The sequence below is a fragment of the Hyperolius riggenbachi genome, chromosome 2, assembly GCF_040937935.1.
Source record: "Hyperolius riggenbachi isolate aHypRig1 chromosome 2, aHypRig1.pri, whole genome shotgun sequence".
Taxonomy (NCBI): domain Eukaryota; kingdom Metazoa; phylum Chordata; class Amphibia; order Anura; family Hyperoliidae; genus Hyperolius; species Hyperolius riggenbachi.
Genome location: NC_090647.1, coordinates 531,449,783 through 531,468,113, shown reverse-complemented (window position 1 = coordinate 531,468,113; position 18,331 = coordinate 531,449,783). Strand labels below are relative to the sequence as shown.

The 18,331-nt window shown below is 44.1% G+C and overlaps 1 protein-coding gene across 1 annotated transcript in view; it reads right to left on the bottom strand.

Annotated features, from left to right (window-relative positions):
• Window positions 1-18,331, bottom strand: part of PROS1 (protein S) — a 120,655-nt gene that overhangs the window by 9,003 nt on the left and 93,321 nt on the right. The window contains exons 9-12 of the mRNA XM_068270661.1: window positions 12,092-12,210; window positions 9,509-9,698; window positions 4,233-4,397; window positions 1,007-1,175 (exon numbers count right to left, since the gene is read on the bottom strand). Coding sequence (XP_068126762.1) covers window positions 1,007-1,175; window positions 4,233-4,397; window positions 9,509-9,698; window positions 12,092-12,210 — 643 coding nt within the window. The remainder of the gene's footprint in view (window positions 1-1,006; window positions 1,176-4,232; window positions 4,398-9,508; window positions 9,699-12,091; window positions 12,211-18,331) is intronic.

Genomic DNA, 18,331 nt, shown 5'->3' with positions numbered 1-18,331 from the left:
GCATACCTGTTCAGTGAACCCACCACTGCATACCTGTTCAGTGAACCCACCACTGCATACCTGTTCAGTGAACCCACCACTGCATACCTGTTCAGTGAACCTGCCACTGCATACCTGTTCAGTGAACCTGCCACTGCATACCTGTTCTGTGAACCCACCACTGCATACCTGTTCTGTGAACCCACCACTGCATACCTGTTCAGTGAACCCACCACTGCAAACCTGTTGTGTTCAGTGAACCCGCCACTGCATACCTGTTCTGTTCAGTGGACCCGCCACTGTATACCTGCCTGTCATTTAGCATTCAATGTGATTTCTGCCCTTAAAACGCTGCTTTGCGTCAAATCCAGATTTTTCCCGGGGACTTTTGGCGTGTATCCCACTCCGCCATGCCCCCCTCCAGGTGTTAGACCCCTTGAAACATCTTTTCCATCACTTTTGTGGCCAGCAGAATTTTTTTTTCCAAAGTTCGCCTCCCCATTGAAGTCTATTGCGGTTCGCGAACTTTTCCGCGAACCGAACGTTCCGCAGAAGTTCGGGAACCCGGTTCGCGAACCTAAAATCAGAGGTTCGGCCCAACTCTAGCCACCACTAGACATCCTTCACAGGCAAGTCCACCAGGATTTCAAATGACCACTCTCACCCAGGCAAGTCAAGCTCCTCCCATCAATTACAAAAAAATCCCCTCCAGAACCCCCAGGCGTAGGATCACTTTCTTTCCCCAGACAGTCCTCCTGCTGAACTCTAGCTCCTCTACAGCACTCTAGCCCCTTGGACAGCAGCATTCCCAAGCAGCCCACTCCGAACTTAACGCTTGTTCCTATGTTCTAATTGTATGCTTCCCATTCTTGCACCAATGTGATCTCTCCCGGTCTGTAAATGTTATGTTTGTTGAGTGTCCTACTGTTGTTGCCATGTGAACCACAAATAATTCAGGGTACGTCAATCGTGTACAGTACTTGGCGAATAAAGGCGATTCTGATTCTAGTACACTGCAATGGCTTACTGTAGTTGAGTATGAAGTGTGCCAGTCCTCCTCCGGGGTAGTAGGAACCCTCCTCCACATCTATCAGGCAATGCTTGCTCTGTTTTCCTTGAATCACTTCCTTTACACCCATAGCTCCCTGGTTCATCAAGTTCCAGCCACGGATACAACCATCCAATCGAGGATTAATCTGCAAAGAACATTTTTATTCTTTTTAAGTCCCATAACAGTCATAAATCTCTTCCTAGAGCTGTGATGGTTCTGGGGGAGAATTTTTTTCTGCTTGCTGCTTGATTAGATAATGTTACACATGTACACAAATCCAATTTTGATTGGCCAATTTTACCGCCTCCCTGTAGTACGAGAGCTTTCCTACATAATCTGTTCATAGTATTCAGAATCTGTTGGTCCTCATAGTGCATGAAAGTGATTAAATTGGCCACTCATTGGGCAATCAAAATTCGATGCGTGTATGCATCCTTAGGACAATTTTATATTAGAGGCAAACGTTGCAGTTCACTGCCCCTATTGCATTGCACCGCAACACCAAAAAAATTGATTCATATGACCTTGCGGCAGAGAGCACTGACAGGGTCATATGCATAACGCTGCTCCACCCCACCCCCTTCTCCGTCTCTCGCCCAATGACGTACTCCCTGCTGGACAGGAAGTACATCACTTGGATTCTCGGCTTCCCCCCGTATTCGCAGCGTTCCACATAAGCGCACAAACAAATTTTAATTGTTTGCGCCCCTTGTTGACTTCCATTCATTCTGCCGCGTCGCTCGCCATGGAGTCGCACTGTAACACACTGTTGACTTTGCAGCGGGTCGGGAACTTTCAGCATGATACACTTTCTTTTTTATTGCGTTACCCTGCGTACAGGAAGAGCAATGCAACGAAAGTGACCAAGTGTATAAGGAGCCTTAAAGTTTACTCAAAGTGAATTTTAAATTTAATATGCTCTGGAGCGTTTATAAAAAGCTATCCTAAATCTCCTTACGTTTATCCTCTAATGAAAACCCACTTTGCCAGGAGCTCCCTATGAACGTCAGAATCCGACCCGACTGCAGGAAGGAAGTTCAGTTGTCTCCCTGAAAGCCAAATTTAGCTCCTCTCATTCCCGCCCCTCCAATGACATGGCTCTCCCAAAAACCTCCTTGAGAAAGAATAGGAAAGTGAGCAGTAAGCCACCCCACAGTCAAGGTATTGTAGATATTGTATTATTAGATACAGTGCAGCTCAAATCCGGAACCGGTAGTTCTATCCAGATATCTCCCAGTAAACCTGGGCTGGGTGGGCGAGTGGGGGGTCAATCTTACCTGTCTAACGTCTTCTTTGGTCATCCCTCAGCGCCTCCCACGATGCGCTCCAAGCGGCGGTCACGTGATTACAAACACTTCCTTCTTCCGGGTTGAAGGAGGAAGTGTTTGTAATCACGTGACGCGCGTGGAACACATCGTGGGAGGCACCGAGGGACGACCGAAAAAGACGTCAGACAGGTAGGATTGACCCCCCCCCCCCTGCGGGTTTACTGGGTGAAATCCGCATAGCAACTATTCGGGTATCTCCCGGTTCCGGATTTGAGCAGCACTAATTAGATATACATTAAACAGGCTAATTTAAATGGTATTTGAGATTGAGCCTTAAATTGAAAATATACAGACCTGGGGCCTCCTCCAGCCCCCTCCGGCCTGACCCCTCCCTCGTCATCCTTAGTTGCCATTGGTTTGTCTGCAACTGGCGCCCATACGTGCAGTCCGACTGGGCACACTCCCCTGCCTCGCTCCCGTTGCTGGCAGGCGCAGAATGCTCCAGGCGGGAGTGCGCCAACAGCCGCTACGCACGTGAGCAGTTGGCCCTGGACCGGAGGACTTTACGGAGCCAATTACTGGAGAAAGAGAGGACGATGAGGGAACGACCAAGCCGGAAGGGGCTAGAGGAAGCCCCAGGTTTGAATATTTTCTTAAGGTCCCACCTTAGGTCCACTTTAAATAATATGATTAATAGTATAATGGTAAGGGTTTTTCTTTTAGTTCTCTATGTAACTGCAAGGCACAAAGCAGATGTCCCAAACATGCGAAGGTTTTTAATGAAAATATGTGAGCTGCTGACTCATCTTCAAGGTTGAAAAACCTTGTACCTGCTAGAACAATGAGATAGGTGGTATCATCTGAGATGCAATGCATTATGGTTAAAATCCATAGGCTTAGTCTACTGCATGGTCAAGCTATTATAAATATTCAGTTTGTGAAGGTAGAGTGTACATGAAGTCTGTTTTATGGGCTCACACAGGCTACACCCCGGCCTTAAGCAGAATTTAAAGAGGACCTGAACACAGAACTTTCTATCTGCTTTAAAATATACACAACAGCATAATAACCTTTACAGAAAAACATTTCTTTGTTACAGCTGATAGAAATCCTGCAGTAAATCTGCAGTGTGTCTACTTTCTGCTTTCATGAAGGCAAACATCCTGTGTTTACAATTTAGCTGCTCTGCTTTGGCCAAGAAGATTTCTGAGCTGACACGGCTGAGAGATCAAATTACAACTTGTGATTAGTCACAGATGAGGGGGAATTAGACAGGATAAACTCTCTAAATACATACAGGGTGGTTCTCCACGTGTCCTGTGCAAGAGTAGAGGCCCACTTTAAAGGGGAACTGAAGAGAGAGGTATATGGAGGCTGCCATGCTTCTTTCCTTTTAAGCAATACCAGTTGCCTGGCAACCCTGCTGATCCTCTGCCTCTAATACTATTAGCCATAGCCCCTGAACAAGCATGCAGCAGATCAGGCGTTTCAGACTTTAAAGTCAGATCTGACAAGACTAGCTGCATGCTTGTTTCTGGTGTTATTCAGATACTACTGCAGAGAAACAGACCAGCAGGGCTGCCAGGCAACTGGTATTGATTAAAAGGAAATAAATATGGCAGCCTCCGTATACCTCTTACTTCAGTTCCCCTTTAAGTTCAACTCTATATACATACATACCAAATGGCACTTGGAGCAGCTGTAAGAAAACAACGTAACCTATTTAATGCATTTTGGGAATGGGCCAGTTAAATGCACCTCCTACATTGAGCTAATTCCAATCTGCATACAGAATCATTTGCATAATACTGACCATCTCTGCCAGGCACCGCCCACAATCACCAGCCGCTGCATCTTGCATTAGAATTCTCCCAGCGACTGATGTGAAATGTAACAGGATATTATCACTTTAGGTAAACATTTACTGGAATTACCGGTTTAATGAGATGTTCTACTTTCCGTGGCAGTCCCGCTATGTAGACTTTGGTTTCCAAAATCCCGTTCACAGATTTAAATAGAAATTTAGGGTTATTGATGTTCATAACAGCTTCCTTTGCAATCTTCACACTTATGCTGTTCTCCAGCTCCTCCACCGACACCTACGAGATGAATAAACATGCCTTTGTGCTCACTGTGTTACTGCTTATCTTTACAGTGCTAGCGGGAGAGGTTACGCTCGGAGGAGGAGAAGACAGACACGTTATATTGTAATGAGGAGGACAGATGCTGGGCGGCTTTATGAGCCATATTTTCTGAGAATTGTCTTTCAGAGATTTTAACTCATTCGTATTGGTTCAATAAGGTACTGCTAAAGGGATACTGTAGGGGGGGTCGGGGGAAAATGAGTTGAACTTACCCGGGGCTTCTAATGGTCCCCCGCAGACATCCTGTGCCTGCGCAGCCACTCACCGATGCTCCGGCCCCGCCTCTGGTTCACTTGTGGAATTTCAGACTTTAAAGTCCGAAAACCACTGTGCCTGCGTTGCTATGTCCTCAATCCCGCTGATGTCACCAGGAGTGTACTGCGCAGACACAGACCATACTGGGCCTGCACAGTACGCTCCTGGTGACATCAGCGGGAGCGAGGATGCAGCTGCGCAGGCGCAGTGTTTTTCAGACTTTAAAGTCTGAAATTCCAGAAGTGAACCGGAGGCGGGGCCGGAGCATCAGTGAGTGGCTGCACGGGCACAGGATGTCTGCGGGGGACCGTTAGAAGCCCCGGGTAAGTTCAACTCATTTTCCCCCGACCCCCTACAGTATCTCTTTAGAGAGGAACTTCATCGCAATCAGTAGCTGATACCCCTTTTCCCATGAGAAATCTTTACCTTTTCTCGAATAGATCATCAGGGGGTGCTGTATGGCTGATATTGTGGGGAAACCCCTCCCACGGTGTGATGTCATGACCAAGGTGCCAATTTCCTGTCTGTGAACTGTGTTGCATTGTGGGAGATAACGGCTGTTTCCAACTGCCAAGCAACCAGTATCTCGCTCTGTGCATAGAACTCTCAATAAACATTCTGTACAGATTACCTGGCAGAACTAAAGCTGTCACCACCAGTGATACATTTCAGAAGGTAAATCAGGGAGAGGAAAGATTTTACAGTGAGCAAACACTGACTATCTATAAATGAATATTGTGAAAAATAAGCAATTTTATTCATTGTTTTTTTTCACTACAGTTCCTCTTTAATAGTAAATTACAAGTTACATTTAATATAAACATCAAATGTAAAGGTGGCCATGCACAATAATATAAATATTACATTTTCCAATAGTTTGATTAAACCATTATGTTGTACAGAAAAATCAAGTTTTACATTTTTTTCAAGTGAGAAATGTCATTAAATGTCCCTTTTTTTTATTATGAGTCGATTGGGAGTTGGGGAAAATTCTGATCATTTTTTGCGGAAATATAATAGCGTAGTATAGATTGTCAATTTTCTTGATTTATAGACCCAGGTGGAAGGTTTATTGAGGTTTCTATAGGTTTGTATCAGATCAGGCAATACACAGATAGCAGCTGTGGCGGTAAGATCGATATTGCACAAGAATTTTACTGCAATCTAATATTGTCTGGAATAAATGGGATCTACCACAAATTTTGTAGTGGCTCCTTACGCAAAGCAGCAATGAGCAAAAAGGATCATCTTGGCTCAAAACTCCATTTCTAAAACAGTAGAACATTTTACAATCTGAAAATATGCAATGCAATAATTTAGAGGTCTTACAAAAGTTTAGCACCTTATGAAATGTTATTCAATACCAAAAAAATGTAAGTAACAGCTGGCCTACACCTGTTATTGGATTTTATTAAACACCTAGAAAACTCCACATGTGCACTGAGAAAAAGTACTACACATGCCGATACCCCCCCCCCCCCCCTTACCACCACTTTAAAGGGAACCTGAACCAAGTAAAAGTATTTAAAATAAACACATGAAGTGCCTGCAAATGAATATTACACACTTACCTCACTGTCAGTTCCTCTCAGCAGCTCACCATTTTCTTCTCACAACGATTCCTTCCAGCTCTGACAAGATTTTGTCAGGACTGACATATATCAGTAGCTGTCAGTTATAACTGAAAGGACAACTGATGAGCAAGGTAATGTCCATGTTTCCCTATGGCTCAAGTGGGTGATATTACAGTTTAACAGTGTGCTGACCAGGAAGCTGTTATGGGGTAGCGGCCATTTTCAAAATAAAGGACAGAGAATTCCATTGATCACAGTGGACAAACAGGAGTAGACTACACAGGGGGTATGTATGGGGTGTGTATGTTTATTTTGACTTTTAATTTTCAGTTCAGGTTCACTTTAAAGAAATTAAAACTGTCTGTTGCCCCAGAACATAAATATTGGGTAGAAAACCTTTTTAATGTCACTTCAGTAAGAAAATATTTATGGACGCTCCCAGGCAGCAAGTAAGATCCAATCAGGACTGATCAAATTGTGTCTAGTTATAAATCTGTATGCGGCAAAAACAATCTAAGGGCCCGTTCACACTTAAAATCGCAGAACGCCGGCGATTACTGCCGGCGTTTTGCGGGAGTGAATTTCCCGGGAGTAGCGCGGAAAAATTACTGGACACTGCGGCGGTTTTGGAGCGATCGCGATTAGCGTGCTATGCACGCTAATCACGATCGCAAATCACGGAACGCTCATCGCCGGCAAACCGCTGCATGCAGCGCGGTTGCGATTATCGCTAACCGCAACCGTGGCAGTGAGAACACTGCCACTCGCTACATTGTGTAGCGGTTCTTGCAGAACCGCTAGCGGTTTGCCGTGAGCGGGAATCGCGCGATTCCCGCTCAGGTGAGAAAGGGCCCCAATTGTTACTCTATAGGGCATACAAATATAAAGCATATAATGCTTATAAAGCAGCCTAATAACTGTATCAAAAGAACATGAATAGTGATCGTGGCAAGTCTATGTCCAGCTATTTTATCATATTACAGTATAGCACCCATGTGGCTATAAAATTATTAAACAATTGGATATATAACCCTGCAAGCCACCCCACCCCACTCCATCTGATACAATCATTTATAGTTGAAGGTGGCAATTAATGGTACAATTTTGGCAAACCATCAACCTTCCAATGAAACGCTATAACCAATGCGATCATTTCAATTACAACCAATTACAAGTGGAGCGACCATCCAACCATTATTAGGATCGCTTGTCGTTGGCAGCATCAACGCCCTCTAATTTCAACCAGTCCGGTCCTAATAATCATTTCTTAAATTGTACTGCTAATAGGCACCTATAGACAATAACATATACTGTATATAGTCTGACAGATCTGACTATACATTATCAAATCAGACAATATTGGGATCCGTTTAGCATTTCAGCTTTATAGGAAAACTACAGCTTTATGTGATAGCTACTGTATTTACTTTATGCTGAGGGCTCTATTTGGTCTACCAGGATAAATAATATGTACAAGTAGTGGGCAAATACATTCCTGTTGACTCAACTACACTCTGCTATCGATTTAGCTAACACAGCTGGTTCTGCACAAAAAAAGGTACTTATCTCAACCCCCGACAGAGGCGCCCATGCACTGAGAGACTTCTAACGGTCACTTCCCTATTGCCTGAGGAAGCGGGATCGACCCGCGAAATGCGGTGCAACAAAGTGGAGTAAAATTCCAATAAAATGCTGTTCTATACTGAAATAGACCCATTGTGTCATCTGTTGAGAGGTAAGTCCACCCCTACCTCCCACTTTTAATCTTTTTTTGTGTGTATTTTATTTTTTCTAGAGGCTCTGTTTATTCTATATTGCTTGTATATCTAACCATATCTGTTTAAAGGGAAGCTGAGATGGGGGATTTTACATAAAATATACATACCTGGGGCTTTCTCCAGCCCCCTCCGGCCTAATCACTCTCACAGCATTCTCTTCTCTCCCTCCATGTGCCCGTTATTGGCTCCGGAAAGTTTTCTGGTCCAGGGCCAACTGCACATGCGCGAGCCGGCCATGTGCGTGCTCCTGCCACGTTCACGTCGCAGGGAGTGCTGTGCATACCTGTGATACTACTGCGCAGGCGCAGAATGCTCATGGACACTAGTGATGGGCGAACAGTGTTCGCCACTTTTCGGGTTTGCCCGGATTTTGGGCTGTTCGGGTTCGGTTCGGCACCCACCGAACACCTCATGCTGCCCGAACCCGAACAGGCCTTCTATAGGGTCCCAGCATAAAGGGAGAGCATGCCCCGAGCGCGCGCGGGGGGGGGGGGGGGGGGTCAGAAATGCCCCTCCCCGCTAAGCTCTCCCTTTTGCTGATTCCCTATAATGTTAAATTTAAGCCCCCCAAAAGTACATGAGGAGGAGGGCAGGAAGCGGGCAGCCGGAGATGCTAGGCGCTAGTACCATCTGGTACTTCCACCCTCTCTTGACGCACTTCCTGTTTACATTTGAAGTCGCGTCTAGAGAGCGCAGAAGTACCGCAATGACGCGTACGAGGGTACGTGTCATCATGTAGATGGCGCGTACCCTCGTACGCGTCATCGCGGTACTTCTGCGCTCTCTTGACGCGACTTCAAATGTAAACAGGAAGTGCGTCAAGAGAGGGCGGAAGTACCAGATAGTACTAGCGCCTAGCATCTCCGGCTGCCCGCTTCCTGCCCTCCTCCTCAGGTACTTTTGGGGGGCTTAAATTTAACATTATAGGGAATCAGCAAAAGGGAGAGCTTAGCGGGGAGGGGTGGGGGGCATTTCCGACCCCCCACCAGCGCTCGGGGCATGCTCTCCCTTTATGCTGGGACCCTATAGGGGCCCCAAAGGGACATGTTCGGGTTGGGTTCGGGGTTCGGCTCGAACATGCCGAACATCAGGGGCATGTTCGGCCGAACCACACCGAACCCGAACATCCAGATGTTCTCCCAACACTAATGGACACAGAAGCAAGACGGTGCAGTACGCCTAGCCGGACTGCGTCTGCGCCAGCTGGAGAATTTTTTGGGGCCAGTTGAGGGCACACGGAGGGAGAGAAGATGATGTTGTAGGTGTTGCAGATGATCAGGCCAGAGGGGGCTGGAGAAAGCCCCAGGTATATATATTTTATGTAGAATCCCCCATCTCAAGTTCCCTTTAAAAACAGTGGTTCTCTTAGCAATATTTACTGTGCTAATCATATAAGATGCCCAACCATGCCAAAGTGATCCCCAGTCTGGTACATCAGGTATTGAGTAACGCCACTTACTATGTGCCATTCTCCGTTATTGATGGACTTGCCACCAGTCGTCACTTTTGTCAACACATCGTTCTTGAACTGAATTTCGATCTTGCCATTGCGTAAAGCGAGAAGGATCCACGATGTGGCATCAGCTGACTCGGCGTACAAGATCACCCCCTCGTTATCGTAGGTCCGGAAGTCAAACTCCGCTGAAAACCTGCAATGGAAATACATTTCACAATATGGCCTATATGTGAGCCTGTGAGAGGTTATAAAGAATGAGAACAATGTTGTTACTGATCTTAATACTGTATCCAGGTCAGTCAGATAAAATGATCAGCATTATAGCCAAGCAATTAGGATTTTATAAGAAGGTCAACATAAGGCAACTTCTTTCATCATTTCAAAAAAAGCTTACCTAAAGCAGACCTGAACTCAGAACTTCCTTTCTGCTCTAAAAGATAAGCAGTAGCATACTACCATTTAAAGAAAAACATTTCTTTGTTACAGCTGATACAAATCCTGAAATAAATCTGACGTGTGTCTACTTCCTACTTTCATGAAAGGAGACATATTGTTAACATCCTATACCTTCAAATTAGCTTGTCTGCCTTATCTGCCATGGCAGTCAAGTGAGTCGGGGAAAGATCAAATTACAATTTGTGATTAGTCACAGATGAGGGGGAATTAGACTAAGCTAGGCTAAACACTCTAAAGACATACATACACCTGAAGTGACCTTCGGCATAATAAGATAAACATATGTACATATAGAACTAATCCTACTTAGAACTTAACTGGGTTAACTTTTAATTTATTTATTCTAATTGCATAAACCAGTGTTTAATCTCTGTACTTATACTGCAACATTCCTAAAAACTAATTAGAGGTCAAAAAACCTCTGGGTGGCGGTGTTAACACCTGTGATAGCAGGACAGTGATGAAAAGTTCAGTAGGTCATAATTTCTCTGTGTGGGAGCTGGATAAACAACAGCCATCTCAGTGTGATGTTATATCTGATTTTAAGTTCAAACCAAGATTTCAAACCAAAATTAAAATTTAGAGACTCAACTGCAGGAAAATTCTATTTAGGGTTAGTCCTACATATACAATGATTTATCTCATGAGTTTATTTTCACTTCATGATTGCTTACTACTTTACCACCACCAGATAGAGTATCTACACCCCTGTGTTTACACAAATATAAACAAATAATAAACACTTGGTTCTGTTTCTATTTTTAGAACACACTAACTCCGTATCTCCATCTTGTGGCCACAAAGTAAAACCACATCCAAATACACTATTATACACCTTCCCATAGAAAAATGAAATACATTTTCATTATTTTTAAAAACCTTTGGAGGTCAAGAGAACCCGAGGCAGATGTTCTAAATCTTAATAGGACACAGAGGCATGCTCTGTACACAATGACAAGCCTCTGTGTCCTGCTAGTGCCGCCACCGGTCCCCCCTGGGCTCTGCTGTCCCCCCCCTGATAAATAGCGCAATGCTAGCGACAGTCTGCTTGTCGCTAGCCTTCTGGTAAACTTGTACTTGTCAATCACTGCGCGCCTCCCCCGCCTCCCTCATTGCATGGTTCCCGCCTTTATCCCCTCGCTTCCTGCCTCTGTAAGCTCCCTCTAATCGGAAGCTAAGCCGCGACCCGGAAGTAGAAAAAAGCACATCAAATTGAACTAGAACAGACATCTGGAATTGTTCTACTATGTAACTGAAGCAGTTATATCAGTGAATCTCCGCTGTCCATGATGTCATAACGAACCTCAGGTAGGAAGTTACCAATTCGAGAACTGAAGTCAGAATAAACGATGTTACATGATATTGCAAAAAACGATTGTTTATTGTGAAAGAAGTCAATGGTTGCGAGAAAAATTGCTGTAAAAATCATGCCGTGGGTACGGACCTTTAGACGTAAGCAGGGAAGAGTCAGGCCAGTTTCACACCAGCAACTAGCATTTTGATTAAGGTGCGATTGGACGGTAAAAAGAAGCTTAGTAGACACCTACATTGATGCACAGAAATTTAACTCTTGGCAGCAAACAAATCTATAAATGAGGCTCTCTAGCGCTCACTTCCTGTGGCGGAAATACGAATTGCAAAAAAGTGATTTGGACGAAAATGCTTTCGCGTACAGCAACACGAATGCGAACCAGTTTGAAATATCTACAGCTCCACTGACTTACATGACTTCCGGTCAACGTTCGTCACCGGGGATGTTCACCCATAACTCGCGGATGCTTTTGCGTCAGATGCGATGCTTCCGGCGCATCAGGTATGAAATGTCCCATAGGCTTTCATTGCTTTAGCATTACCCTGCGGTAAAAAAGGGTAACGTAACACAACGAAAACGTCCTGGTGTGAAAGTGGCCTGCTCCGGTAACCAAATTTCCGGGCACCCCTTTTAGGTGTATGCACCCAGGAGGACTTAGGTAGACTTTAGCTACATAAAGTGTCTGCAGTGTGGAGGAACTCAAGAACAAATAATAGGACCAATAACTAGGGAGAAAGCCTCCTGCCCCAAAGAGTTGCTGTTATGTTTCAAGGTTCCATGTGACTGTGGGTGCAGCTCTTGTATCTAGTCTCCCTTACCTGGTTACATCTGGGAGTTTGAACCTCAGGTAGAGCACAGGGATTCCAGTGAATTGTTCCGCCAGGTAAAGCAGCTCATAGTTGGTCTCCAGATTGAGAGGTACACATATTGGAATGCGCTGTAACAAAGACAAGAAAAGCTATGAATAAAAGTACAATTACTTCTGTATTTAACACTTAGTGCATAGAGCAGCAGCAAATTATTTTTTTATTTTTTTTTTCACAATAATTTTTATTGAAAAATTTTTCAGCATACAAGTTATGTAAGTATCCAATGGCATAGTATATAATATATATATAACAAATAACAAATAAACAATATATAAGAAGTTCTCCACATAAGCATATACATTTCACTAGAAAAATATAGCTCAGTTGTACAACCAGCTTGTTATAAGTTAAATATAACTGTGAAATAAATTTGCATCTTATAATCATGTTATAGAGTAAAGAAGAAATAAAAAAAAAATAAAATTCAATAATACTGCAAAATTATAAATCCGCATAAATTCGCATAAAATCCGCATAAAGATGCAAAATCCGCATCAAGATGCGTAAATATAATGCTACCATGCAAAATTTTGCGTTAGGATTCAGAAAACCTCAAAGTTGCGCGAAAATGCGCAAAAACGCGTAAAAACCGCGCAGAAAACGCGCGAAAAAGCAGCAAATTATTTTACAGAAAAGTTAATCATAATGCAACCAAAGTCATAAACCAAAATAATTGTAGGCAGCTACAAGAGATCTAGAATGCTTATCAGAGTTGTTCTGTTTAGTTAGCTGCACTGTGTTAAATAAACTGGAAAGAGGAAAAAAAATGCTAAAAATGATACTTACCTTTATGACATACAAGGTCTCCAGACACCTCCAGGATTCTTATTGAGTCCCCCCTCCCCTCCATCAAGCCACTTCAACCCCCATTCGCAACTCTGGTGCATGCGTTGTCCATCTGTGCGCCTTCTCTGTACACGCAAGGCTGTGTAGTAGCCCTCACTGGAAGGATCTTGGATATGCATAGTTCTGATTTTTTCTTTCTAACTGCGCTTGCCCGGAACACTGTCGGCCACTGCTGCCGTGCACTGCTGTTCAGAAGTGTGAGCGGAGTGGACAGTGCATGCGGAAGACTGGTCTTAGTTGGAGCTAAAACGGGGCTACAGGGGCAAGATGGAGAGGAGGCCAGACACAATAAGGAGCCTGGAGCTATCTGGAGAGCCTACATACCATCGAGGTCAGTATAACTTTTAAATTGGGTAGCCTGAATAATTGACTGCATTTTAATATATTTTACCACAGTGACTCTTCAATTAAACTCGAGTGACACTTTAACTTATATTAAAGAGGAACTGTAGTGAAAATAACGCATGGAATAAAAAAAGCTGTTATTTCCCACAATGCATCAAGGTTCACAGTCAGAAAACTGTCAGGACCATGGTCATGACATCACACTCTGGGAGGGGTTTCACCACAATATCAGACATACAATGATCTTTTCAAGAAAATGTAATGATTTCTCATGGGAAAGGGGTATTGGCTACTGCAGGGCTGGATTTACCATAAGGCACTGTAGGCTCATGCCTACAGGCACCTGATGATGGAAAGGCGGCTCACTCCCCTCCCTAAGTGCCTCCCTCCTGCCTTACCTATGCAGAGTCCTGATGAGAGTGTAAAATAGGGGCTACTCACCCTGCTCTCTGTATCCCACTGACAAGATATCAAGAAATCCCCTCAGTCAGGAGCACCTCTAGCTAATTAATACTGAGGCATCTCTAGTAGAGTTGGGCCGAACCTCCGATTTTAGGTTCGCGAACCGGGTTCGCGAACTTTCGCGGAAGGTTCGGTTCGCGTTAAAGTTCGCGAACCGCAATAGACTTCAATGGGGAGGCGAACTTTGGGAAAAAAAATTCTGCTGGCCACAAAAGTGATGGAAAAGATGTTTCAAGGGGTCTAACACCTGGAGGGGGGCATGGCGGAGTGGGATACACGCCAAAAGTCCCCGGGAAAAAATCTGGATTTGACGCAAAGCAGCATTTTAAGGGCAGAAATCACATTCAATGCTAAACCACGAAAGTTCGCATGGAACCGTTCGCAGGCGAACCGTTCGGCCCAACTCTATTCTCTAGCTACCTAATACTTGGGGGCACTTTTAGCTTACCTAATATAAAGTGTACTTCTGGCTACTGAATACTAAAGTGCACCTGTAGCTACTTATGATGATGGACAAGGGAAGTAAGAGAGAAGTGACGGCTGGCACAGCCAGCACACCTGCAGTGCAGTTTGGTGGGGGTTTGTAGCTTCAACGAGGGTGAAGTCTGGGGTGCTAGGGCATCTGTGCCTATAGGCTCCTGTGAGGTAAATCCGGGCCTGGGCTACTGATTGGGATGAAGTTCAATCCTTGGTTACTGTTTCTCTTCAAGCTAAATGAGGATGAAGAAGGGCCAGTCCGCTGTAATATCTTAGAACTTAAGACATGCCCACAGCACTGAAGTCCGCTTTGGTTTCTGCACAGCTGCTCTGGAAACAGCAGTCAAGGTGATAGCGTAAGGTGTGTAATTCACACATAGGCTCTCACTCTAAGCTGCTCCTCACACCTGTAGCGTAAAACAGAGCAGTACAACCACTGACCTGTAATCATTAACGGAAAATACTGACTACGTGTTGCTCTATTACGCATGTGACGCCACAAAGAGGCCACGGAGAACAACAACAACTGTGAAAGGCTTCTGTGACTCCCTCCTTGTTATTCCTCATTATCAGCCAGAGATGAAACTACATAGCAGAATCACAGAGTGTGACTGTCACCAGAGGTGTGAAACCTCGGCACACCTCTATACTGCAGATCACGTAGTTATACCACATTGCCAGCAAAACTGCTAGTTGGTATAGGCGTCATTCTAGAGCAAATGAGGTCTAATGTGATCTATCCAATTTTAGTACTAGAACATTTTTATAATGATTACTATTATTATCGGTTTATAAAGTGCCAGCATATTCTGCGGCGCTGTACTGAGAAACAATTATAATTCCTATATTTATATAGTGCTCTCTTCTATGTATACCTCGATGCAGTGTGTTTTTAGGTTGTTATATTTAGTAAGGAATACAACTTGGCCTACGTTAGAGTGTAGGGGAGTACTTAAAGATTTTAAAAGGTTGGAGAGTGACGGATGTGTTGTGGAAGGGCATTCCAGAGGAGGGTGAGGCATGTGAGAAATCTTGTATACCTAAATGTGAGGAGGTGATGCTAGAGGAGGACAGAATAAGGTGGTGTGCAGATCTGAGACTGCGGTTGGGGTGGTATTCAGAAATTAGTGAGGAGATGTAAAGGGGAGAGAGACTGGGGAGAGCTTTGTAGGTTAGGGTTAAGTTGCGGTGCGACGCTGATCAGCAACAGTAGGTTTAATTTACCCGACGGGACTGTCAGATGCGTTACAACATAACGCTCTGGAGCGCTTTGTCTTATGAGAAGGTTAACATGAAAGTAAATAGATTTTCACTTTACCCTGCTTACTGCATCCTAGGAACGATCTGTCAAAACGCACGGATCAGCTCCTAGTTTGAAAGAGCCCTGGAAGTTTAGTTAGGTTTTATTGTATAGGATATTTATACATACCAGATTTACTATTCTTGGTTAAAACATGTATATGCCATGATGGGGAGGGCCTAAACTTCCTGAATAAGTTAAGTAGATTGGAAGGGTGCCAGTCTGTTATTTGGTAGGATGTGAGGAGACATCAGGAAAAAACACAAATACAATTGGGAACCACCTTTGTGTTTTATGCAGAACAGCAAGGGATACTAGAGAAGTGTTATACACTGGTGAAGCAGGTGGGGATAATTAACCCATCCTTTAAATCATCAGATCCAATGTCATTCACATTCCAAAAAAACTCCAAAACATTGGGGATGGAAGAGTACTGTAGGTAGGACTACAACTCTCAATAATCCCTAAGGGGCTTATAAAGAGAAGAAAAAGAAATGTAAGAACTGGACATTGTCATGTCTATGTAAAATCTTAACTCCCTGTAGTTAGAACACAGTCCACTAGGTGGTAGTGTTGGATTTCTAATTTTACAGATTTCCTGTTAAACTTTTTATTTTCAGTGCAAGTTTCAACTGCCCTTTATATCAACAGGAAATTAAAACTCACGTCTAATGTAATATTTTGCTTCAGTAATTAGAAGAATGTTATTAGTATGCTCAAACTACCTCTAAGATATTTCCAAACACATTCATGTTAAAGTGGCCAGATACATTTGGAGATAATGTCAGTAAGACGATATGTAAAAGACAAGGTTATCTACGGTCATTTATGTTTTTGGTACTACTAATAACTCTGCCATTCATAACTGTGAGATCAGCATACAAGATTAAATAGAAAAGATAATTAATTGGAACTCTAGGCACAAATACTGATATAAAACTTTCCAATGTGGATATTTTGGCCTTATGCAATTAACTTTTTCTCTCGAGTTTTCTCCTAAGCGATATTTAAAAAAAATCTTTTAAATCACCAGCAAGCAAGAAAATACTTAAAGGGACCCTGAGCAGTAGATATAAATGAAATCTGTACTTACCTGGGGCTTCCTCCAGGCCACCATAGGCCGTGAGGTCCTCCTGGCTCCTCTCCCGGTCCCGCTGGAGACTTCATTACTTCATTAACGGCGACACCCGGGCTGAGTGTTGACCCGACACTTACTGAACATTGATGCTCTGCGTCATCATGCTGGCCACTACGCGTCATCACGGCGGCTGGCGTGACAGTCCTGCGCATGAGCAATTTTCTAAAAATGAACCGCACACAGGACTGTCACTCCAGCGTGATGACGCATAGCGTCACCGTTCAGGAAGTGTTGAGCCGACACTTGGCCTGGATGTTCCCGGTAATTAAGTCGCCAGTGGGGCCGGAAGAGGAGCCAGGAGGAGCCAGGAGGACATTGGGGAACCTCACGGCCTACGGTGGGCTGGAGGAAACCCCAGGTATGTACTGATTTCATTTATATCTATTGCTCGGGGTCCCTTTAAAGGGATTCTGGAGCAAAAATACAACAAAAAAAACAGATACTTTCCTTGGAAAGGGAAGGCTCTGGGTCCTTTAGAGCCTTCCCATTCCTCTCCTTATCCTGTCGTTCCTGCTCTGGTTCTCCCATTAGTACTCTCCGGTCGATCTGTACTCTTCAGCTGCGGGTGGGCTTTGGAAGTCTTTGGGAGCACTCAGTCTACCGAAGATGGGCCGCTCCATACTGTGCACACATGAGCACGCTCTCTTGTGCACTCGAGCATGCGCAGTATGGAGCCGCCTGTCTTTGGGAGCACTCAGGTTTCTGAACACTGCTGTAGCCTCCCTGCGGTGGAAGATTGAACGGAGGAGCCTTCAGGGGAACAAGGGGATGAGGAGAAGAATGGGAAGGCTTTTATTATGGCTTCAGATTCACTTTAAAATAGTTTTGATACTACTTTTTCACCTACTTGTTGATAATATTTTAAATGCAAAATGTTGAAAAATTATTCTAAACAGAAGATGAAAAATAATCTCCAAGGAGAAAATTTAAGAGAAAAGGTTAATTGCATATGGGCCCATATGTATTATAAAAAATACTTTTATCTTCAGGACCTCTGTAGTTTTACAAAACTAAGTGTGAGGTGTTGTGCTGTAATGTAAACCTGAGATGAGTGAAAACATTTTTAGACATACCTGGGGCTTCCTCCAGTCCCCTTCAGGTGTTGTTTTGAGATGAATCATGCTGTCCTCGCCTGCTATAAGAGCCCTGCCTGTGTGTGTGTTTAGAACTTCACCTGCTTCTAACTAGCCACTAGGCCACTTAAAGCACACCTGAACTAACCCCCTAAATGTAAAAATAAATATGTCAATGTGTGTATTAGGGGGCCTGATGCTTACAGATCCCCCCGTTAGGATGTGCTCCCATCTGTTGTGCCATTCTAACCCCCATTCGTGACTCAAGTATGCATACCCAGAATGCTCCTAGCTGTGGCTGCTGTGGACATAAGGAAGGACGGACTGGAAAAGAGCATGCGCCACTTCCTAATGGGAAAGCTGTATCTGGCAAAGCAGGTGATTTGGGGCGCGTGGCTCGGTAGGCGTCTAATTGGTGCCACTGCCGAGTTACAGTAATCGCCCAGGTGGTGAGTTGGGCACCCGATGCGGGTGTAGTAATTGATCGGCTACGTAATTAGCTGATCGGATACTATATAGGCTTATATTAGCTTCATAGGGAAGTTAGG